This window comes from Triticum aestivum, chromosome 3A, assembly GCF_018294505.1.
Source record: "Triticum aestivum cultivar Chinese Spring chromosome 3A, IWGSC CS RefSeq v2.1, whole genome shotgun sequence".
NCBI lineage: Eukaryota > Viridiplantae > Streptophyta > Magnoliopsida > Poales > Poaceae > Triticum > Triticum aestivum.
The window spans coordinates 508,030,737-508,039,673 of NC_057800.1; the positions used below are offsets into that span (position 1 = coordinate 508,030,737).

The window sequence follows — 8,937 nt, forward strand, 5'->3', positions numbered from 1 at the left end:
CAAACCAGTTGGAGCTGCACCACTTCGGCTTCTACGATGCAACCTCAATCTCTCAGGAGCTGAGTTTGAGGGGGGTGTTAGTGGATAGAGCCGATGACATCTGGTAATTAGTTATGATCAATAGGTTGTTATTAGTCGGCGTTTATCTCCAGTAGATCCTGCACCCCGATTGTTATCTTCTGTTGTGAAACGAATCGGTGGTGGTTGTTGACAACCTGTATAAATACCAAAGCCAGCACCATCTGTTGATGTGCGATCCAATCTATCTCCTGTGTTTAGAGCAATGACAGTGAGAGAAGCACTAGCGCAGCCCCGGGAATATTTATGTTCATAGAATTCTTGTGGCCTCCGATTGCAATATTGTGGTGGACAACATCAAACAAGGAAGTGCAACAAATAGGGTGATTATCAGATAAATTGTTGATGGATCAACTCTCTTCCCCTCATGTAACATCATTCATGAATATACGAGCTTGAATGTCGAGGCTAACAACATTGCAAAGCATGCTTTAATTTTAGGGCTGGCCATAATGCTTGGTTTAGGACAGTGGGTGGTCTTCTTTTCATTCCTGTAAACAGTATGATGATTTAATGAAGCTTCGTGGGTTTGTTTAAGAATAAGTTAAGAAATGTTTAGAGCAAGTGCAATAGGGTGACATAAGTCGGCTAAAGGACTAAAGTATTATATTTTTGCTTAGTTGGAGAAAAGAGAAGAGGAGAGAGGAGAAAAGCGAGCTCTTCCTTAGTAGCCGGTTGCAACACGAGCCCTAATAAACTTTATGAGATTGCAAGATGGGCCTAGCTTCAACGAACGTCCACAAACTCCATCCCTCGTCGCGATTCTCCTCACCGCGATGACCACCTCTCCAAACACCTCCGCTTCCATGGCATCGACGACCATGAGCTGCCACCTTTTCAGCACTATTGGCGCTCTCACCAATTCCTCCGTTCCAGTTGGGTCGATGATGACAGGGTAGATCGCCGTGCCCAATCTCGCCCAGATTGTGACCTTGAAACTCTCACGGGAAAACCACCTGCTCTAGAAGGCCCAGATTGTCCCCATCCTACGGGGGCATCAACTCCTCGGCTTCGTCAGCAACGAGAGCACTCCTCCGGAACGCCTCTGCCTCCACCGCCGAAGGGCGGAGATGGTGATCAACCCAGCCCACACGGTCTGGCACGCCCAGGATCAGCTGCTCCTTGCTGGGATCCTCTCCACGCTCTCGCCCGAGGTCATCGCGCGCACGCTGAACTTCACGACCTCGGCGCAGATATGGGCGGCACTCGAGCGCATGTACGCCTCGCAGTCTCGCTCTAGTATCATGCAGATCAAGAGGTAGCTCACGCACGCCCAGAAAAAGGACATGAACATGACTGATTATTTTGTCCATGTCAAGGGTCTTGCTGACCAGCTTGCTGCGGCCGGCAACCACGTCTCGGATGATGATGTGATCGACTACTTGTTCTCAGGCCTTGACAACTCATACGACGCCCTCGTCACATCAATCAATTTGCTGCAGGCCAGTGGAGGTGTCTCTCTTCATGAACTGTACTCTCACATGATGAGTTATGAGGCCCGTCAGGAGAGCAACAATACTGGGTACCAGCTCTCAGCCAACCTTGCCGGGAGGAGCAGCGGCAATCGGGGCGGCCGCTCCGGTGGCTAAGGCGGCTACCAAGTATGTAACCGCGGCAACGATGGCCGCGGGAATCAAGGAGGCTATCAAGGCGCAAGGGCGGCAACGGCAGCAACAACAACGTCTCCGGCAACAACAGTAGTGGTGGCAACGGCGGCGGTGGAAATCAGGGCGGCTACAACAGGAGGAACTCCAACTCCAACCGCCCGCATGCGCCATGCCAAATCTGCAACAAACCCAGTCATAGTGCACGTACGTTCTACGACTGCTACAAACACAACTCTCAGCCGGAGGACGCCCGCTTTGCCAACAACATCTCCGTAGGCTCACCGGCGCTTGATCCGGCGTGGTACATGGACTCCGGTGCCACTGAGCACATCACTGCTGACCTGGGCAAGCTCCACATGAGTGAACAGTACATCGGCAAGGACCAAGTGCACGCTGCAAACGGGACATGTATGGCTATTACCCATGTTGGAAAAGCACTTCTTCCTACACCGCATGCATCCCTTGCCCTTAATGATGTTCTTTGCGTTTCACATACAACTAAAAATCTTCTGTCTACTCATCGACCCACCACTGATAATAATGTTTTTGTTGAAATTCATCCACTCTATTTTCTTATCAAGGACCGGGCTTCGAAGAAGGTTCTACTTCGCGGAACTAGCGAGGGGGGGGGTCGCTATCCTGTTCATTCCCATCAGTCCAGTAGGAATAAGACGACGCTTTCTGCCTCCACCAAGCCCAGTCATGATCGGTGGCACTTCCGTCTCGGCCACCCCTCTTCAAGGATCGTAGATCATGTCTTAGGCAATTTCAATCTGCAGTTTAGTCGTGAGTCGAATAAAGAACATGTGTGTGATGCATGTGAGCAAGTGAAGAGCCATCAACTTCCTTATGCTAGCTCCACAAGGGTTACTTCATTTCCCCTTGAACTTGTTTTCTATGACGTTTGGGGGCCTGCGTGCACCTCGTAAGGAGGTTTCAGTTATTATGTGAGTTTCATAGACGATATTAGCAAGTTTACTTGGCTGTTCTACCTCAAGCATAAATTGATGTTTTTAATATTTTCCATCGCTTTCAAGCTCATGTTGAACGCCTTCTCAATCGCAAAATCCTACATATACAAACAGATTGGGGAGGGGAATACCACAAGCTCAATGCTTTTCTTTCAAAAAATTGGTATTGAACACCATGTATCTTGCCCACACACCCACCAGCAAAATGGATCGGCGGAAAGAAAACACCGTCACGTCGTCGAAACCGGACTCACCTTACTAGCCCAAGCCTCTATGCCCTTTCGTTTCTGGGATGAAGCGTTCCACCCTGCATGCTTCCTCATTAATCGTCTTCCCATTCGTACAATCTGTATGACCACACCTCTCCAACGATTGTTCGGCACTGCTCCAGATTACACTTTTCTTCGAACCTTCGGGTGCGCCTGCTGGCCATGCCTTCGTCCATATAACAATCATAAAATCCAATTCCATTCAAAACGTTGTGTTTTTCTTGGATATAGTAGCATGCACAAAGGGTACAAATGTCTCCACGTGTCATCCGTCCGGGTCTATATCTCGCGAGATGTCATTTTCGACGAACAAATTTTTCCTTATGCCGATCCATCATAGTCAGACTCGCTACCTTCATCCTATGATGAACTCCGGCTGCTTGCATCTCCGGCTTCGTTCGATCCTACTGTTCCGAACAATGCGGTGGATGAGGAATCTTTTTCCATGGGTAATACTGCACCTGCTTCGTCTAACGCGCTGCAGAATGATCCGAGTTTGGTTACTGTTTTTCCTATGCAGGCACCTACAATGACGCCCACAAGCAATACGAGTCAAGTTGATCAGTCCATGCATGCACTGGTCATGCAAGAACCGAATACATGGTGCTCCGTCCAGCACGGCTTTGGCCATGCCTCTCCTGTGCGATCTGCTACCTCACCCAATGCCGTTTCTCGGTAGACCTCCGCTGAGCAGGCCACTGATGGGGTGCCTTCTCCCGGGCTCTCCCAACAGCCGACTCCACCGTCTGCACCACCGTCTGCAATGGCTGCTCCCGCCAGCGAGGACGCGCCTCCTCGCTATGCCACTCGCACCAGTGACGACACTCACCGTGAGAAGGTGCGCACGGATGGCACTATTCCGTATGTCACTCACCGATGCTGGTGGCACGCCTGGCTGGCCATGATTGAACCAGCTAATCACCTTGATGCTCTTGCTGATGAGAACGGGCGTGCTGCCATGGACTGCGAATATCAAGCTTTGCTCAAAAAACGCACCTGGCATCTTGTTCCTCGCCCAGCTCGTTGCAACCTCATTGACTGCAAGTGGGTCTTCAAACTGAAGTACCGAGCTGACGGGTCAGTTGATCGCCATAAGGCTCGTCTGGTCGCTAAAGGATTCAAGCAATGCCACAGTGTCGATTATGCGGAGACATTCAGTCCAGTCATTAAGCACACCACTATCAGGTTAATATTGTCCATTGCAGTCTCTCGCGGCTGGGTGCTTTGTCAGTTGGACGTGCAAAATGCGTTTCTCCATGACATTCTCGAAGAAGATGTTTACATGAAGCAACCTCCTGGGTATGTTGATCCACAGCTTCCGCAACATGTGTGCATGTTGGATAAACCCCTCTATGGTCAGAAGCAGTCCCCACGTGCTTGGTTTTCTCGGCTCAGTAGCAAGCTTCAGGAGCTTGGTTTTTGCCCCTCTCTCGCTGATACATCATTGTTCATTTATCAGCAAGGGGGAGTACCATGTATATGCTGATTTAGGTTGACGATATCATTATCACTGGGTCGTCACCTCGGGCTCTAGCTGCACTTGTTCAAAATCTTCAAGAAGCATTTGCACTGAAGGATCTAGGCGATCTCCATTATTTTTTGGGTATAGAAGTACAATGTCAGTGGGAGTCTATGCTGCTGAAACAGGCTAAGTACACATTAGATCTCTTGAGGAGAGCCGGCATGACAGATTGTAAGCCAGTCACCTCGCCTATGTCCACCTCTGAGACACTCACTCGGGAAGGAGGACCACTATTGTCGCCAGAAGGGGCCACGAGATACAGAAGCATTGTAGGGGCGCTCCAGTACTTAACTTTGACACGCCCAGACATCAGCTATGTTGTGAATAAAGTGTGCCAATGCCTTCACTCGCCACCAGAGGAGCACTGGATGGCCGCGAAACGCATCCTTGGGTACTTGAGATACACCGCAGACATAGGGCTGAAAATCACCAAATCTACATCCACCATGCTCAGCGCCTTTTCAGATGCTGACTGGGCCAGCTCGAATGATGACCGGCGCTCTATGAGCGGATTCGTAGTATTCTTTGGCCCTAACTTGGTGTCCTGGAGCACAAGGAAACAAGCGACGGTGTCTCGATCAAGTACCGAGGCCGAGTATAAGGCACTCGCAAATGCAACGGCAGAGTTGATCTGGCTTCAGACTCTTCTTGGCGAGCTCGGCGTACCGCAATGGCGTCCGTCGGTGTTGTGGTGTGATAACATAGGAGCGACATATTTGTCGGCCAATCCAGTATTTCATGCACGCACCAAACACATCGAGGTCGATTTTCACTTCGTCCGTGAAAGAGTAGCTCGCAAGGCGCTGGACATACGGTTTGTGTCGTCACACGATCAGCTAGCTGACGGACTAACCAAACCAGTTGGAGCTGCACCACTTCGGCTTCTACGATGCAACCTCAATCTCTCGGGAGCTGAGTTTGAGGGGGGTGTTAGCGGATAGAGCCGATGGCAGCTGGTAATTAGTTATGATCAATAGGTTGTTATTAGTTGGCGTTTATCTCCTGTAGATCCTGCACCCCGATTGTTATCTTCTGTTGTGAAACGAATCGGTGGTGGTTGTTAACAACCTGTATAAATACCAAAGCCATCGCCATCTGTTGATGTGCGATCCAATCTATCTCCTGTGTTTACAATAATGACAGTGAGAGAAGCACTAGCGCAGCCCCGAGAATATTTATGTTCATAGAATTCTCGTGGCCTCCGATTGCAATATTGTGGTGGACGGCATCAAACAAGGAAGTGCAACAAATAGGGTGATTATCAGATAAATTGTTGATGGATCAACTCTCTTTCCCTCATGTAACATCATTCATGAATATACGAGCTTGAATGTCGAGGCTAACAACATTGCAAAGCAGGCTTTAATTTTAGGGCTGGCCATAATGCTTGGTTTAGGACAGTGGGTGGTCTTCTTTTCATTCCTGTAAAAAGTATTAAACAGTATGATGATTTAATGAAGTTTCGTGGGTTTGTTTAAGAAAAAGTTAAGAAATGTTTAGAGCAAGTACAATAGGGTGACATAAGTAGGCTAGAGGACTAAAATATTATATTTTTGCTTTGTTGGAGAAAAGAGAAGAGGAGAGAGGAGAAAAGTGAGCTCTTCGTTAGTAGCCGGTTGCAACACGAGCCCTAATAAACTTTATGAAATTGCAAGATGGGCCAACTATTAATAAAATATGACACATTAAAAATTTACTATTGTACATGTCGGCTATTAAATTGGCTCTAGATGACATGGCAACTCTTTGTAATCGATTGTTGGCTATATTATTAACCATGCTCTTAGAAGCAGCCGACGTTTTTTTCCTAGCAATACTTGTTTTATTTAGCATCAAATGCAAAGTACAGCTAGCCTGAACTGTACTTGATTCGTTTACAACCCTCAGAAAAGATGGTGCCACGTCTCGTCATCTGTAACACAAATCTTATGCGGAGGGATCGTGGACCCGATCAGGCCATGACATTACCACATACTGCTCGAATCTGTGACCGTGTTCTCACAGAATGAGACACAACGGCGTACAGTTGACCGGTGCAGAACATTCAGATTTGCTGCAGCTTGAGTAGACTGACCTCATTGCACCATTTGATAACAAAAATTCTACGTGTTGGCATGCACAGATTAATTGCTGGTCGTAGTATACTTAGACGTGATTACACCCGTCCCTAAGCGTGCGTGCACGGTCACAGCGAGAGCGCGACGAGGATGGCCTGGCGGCACCGCGCGCGCGCCGTCTCGACGCGCTCCTTGACGGTCTCCTCCTTGACGGCGGCTTTGACCATCTCGACGTCCATCTCCACCAGCCGCAGCACGCGGAAGAGCTCCGTCGCCACGCGCTCGTCCACGCCGCCCTCGGCCATCAGGATCTCCGCCTCCTCCCGGGCGCGCTCCGTCACCACGCCCGCCACCGTGCCCAGCAGCGCGCCCGACCCGTACCGCCCGCGCTCCATCAGCCCCTCCAGCTTCTCCAGAAAATCGGCGATGGCCCACCCCTTGGGCTTCTCCAGGGGGAGATTCTTGGTGCGCTTCCACCCGATCTCGTAGTTGGGCGGCTCCTCCTGCGTCAGCGCCGTCCGGCGGAGGCGTCCGTCCGTCGAGATGGCCGACGGCACGCGCCGGACCACCGAGAAGGAGGTGGTCGCCGTCGCCGACGGCGGGGTCTCGTCGTCGGGGATGCGGTGGGGGTTGGCGTCGGCCTCGTCGGGAGTGGGTTCTTGCTCCTCGTCCTGGTTGCCCTCTTGCTGGGCGGGCTTTGGGGTGGAGGTGGTCGGTTTAGGCGCCGCGGTGCAGCGTACGGCAGTGATGGGGGCGATAGGGACTTGTGGTTTGGGAGTGGAGAGGAAAGGTTTGGGAGGGAGGAGAGGGCGGAGGAAGGAGGCGGCCATTGCGGATGAGGCGTGGTGGGAAATGGTGAAGCGAATGGCTGTGCAGTTTCTACGTGATAGATAGGTTTGGAGATAAGCTTACAAATGCGCTCTGTCGCCGCGCGAGAACAGAGAAGAGACATCAGACTCGAGCTGGATCGAATCGATATTTGTGGGAACAGGATTAAATCAGGAAAAAGGCTTCTAATCTACACTTCAAGTAGTGTGAATTTTGTGAATCAATCTGTAATTGGATGGATTTTTTTTTTAGAAAATGTAGTTGGATGGATGGTCAGAGAGACTGTGGTATCCTCAGTAGTGGCTAATCTAGACAGAAACTGAAGGGTGGGTTCAAAGCCTGTATCATGCCAATATAGGTTGGGTTGGGCTTGTAAGTGGCTGAGTTGGGCCATGAAACTAGTAGTAAAAAAAATTCTTGCAGTGCTGGAGCGGGGCTCCTGATCCCCAGCCCATCAGGGTTTAAATCTTGATGCTCGCATTTATTCCTGGATTTATTTCAGGATTTTTCGTGATGCGCATTCAGTTAAAGGAAATATTCTCGTCAACGACGAAGCGTCTACGATGACTTCGTAAATATCTAGATGATATGCCGGCTCATCTAGAGACACAGTGAGCAACCCCCAGCTACACAGTGAGCCGGCCCATCTTAGCCAAGCGTACAGTAGGCCTTCAATCTGGTTTTGTGAACATTCTAAAAGATTCCGCCTGCTTTTGTTCGGTTTTCTTCATCTTTGTCTTTCTCTTTACTCTCTTTCAGGTTTTTTCTTCTGGTTTTCATCTATTTTTCTTTTTTTCAGATTCTTTTTCTTTTCTCCTTTAATTTCAAATTTTGAACTTTTAAAAATTCATGAATATTTTTCAAACTCATGAAGTTTTTCCAAATCCATGAACATTTTTAAAATTCGCCAACTTTTTTCAAATTCATGAACATTCTATCAAATTGTTGAAAATTTTCAACTTCCCAAAAGTTTTCAAATTTTGTAAACATTTGTTATATCCACAAACATTTTTCAGATTCATGAACTTTTTCAAATTTACAAAAAAAATCAATTTTTTGAAATTTTCCAAATTCATGATTTTTTCTGAATTCACAAACTTTTCCAAAATTTGTGAACGCTTTTTAAATTCATGATTTTTTTTCCAAATTTGCAATTTTTTCCAAATTCATGATTTTTTTCTTAAATCCACGAATTTCCTTTTTCAAATTTGTGAACTTTTTTTGGAATTCACACACTTTTTCCAAATCTGCAAACCATTTTTTCAAATCCATGAACACTTTTAAAGTATGTTTTTTTCAAGTCTATAAAAAAACGGGAAGCCTGTTTTCCCCCTCAAACCATCACTGGTTTTTTCTGAACTAACAACAAGCGAGCGAGCCAGCAGATCGGTCTAGCAATCAAGCAAGCCTGAGCCGATCTAGCGATCAAATGACTGTGACCTAGCAATCAAGAGAGCGAGCGATCAAGGGGTGCTTAATGGGCGCCCAACCGAGCGTTCGCATGAGCGCTCACACGCAAGACCAGTAATGTAGGCGTTGAGGAGGAGGTCTCTCTAATCTACCGACTAATCACAAGCCTTGTTCCGCCGTCATGTGCGGACGAGA

At 48.3% G+C, this 8,937-nt stretch overlaps 1 protein-coding gene across 1 annotated transcript; it reads right to left on the minus strand.

Annotated features, from left to right (window-relative positions):
* Positions 1-6,376: 6,376 nt before the first annotated feature.
* On the minus strand, positions 6,377-7,445 carry LOC123061895 (uncharacterized). The gene has a single exon (XM_044485178.1). The coding sequence runs from the start codon at positions 7,332-7,334 to the stop codon at positions 6,633-6,635; it is 702 nt and encodes a 233-aa protein (XP_044341113.1). The 5' UTR covers positions 7,335-7,445; the 3' UTR covers positions 6,377-6,632.
* Positions 7,446-8,937: the final 1,492 nt, after the last annotated feature.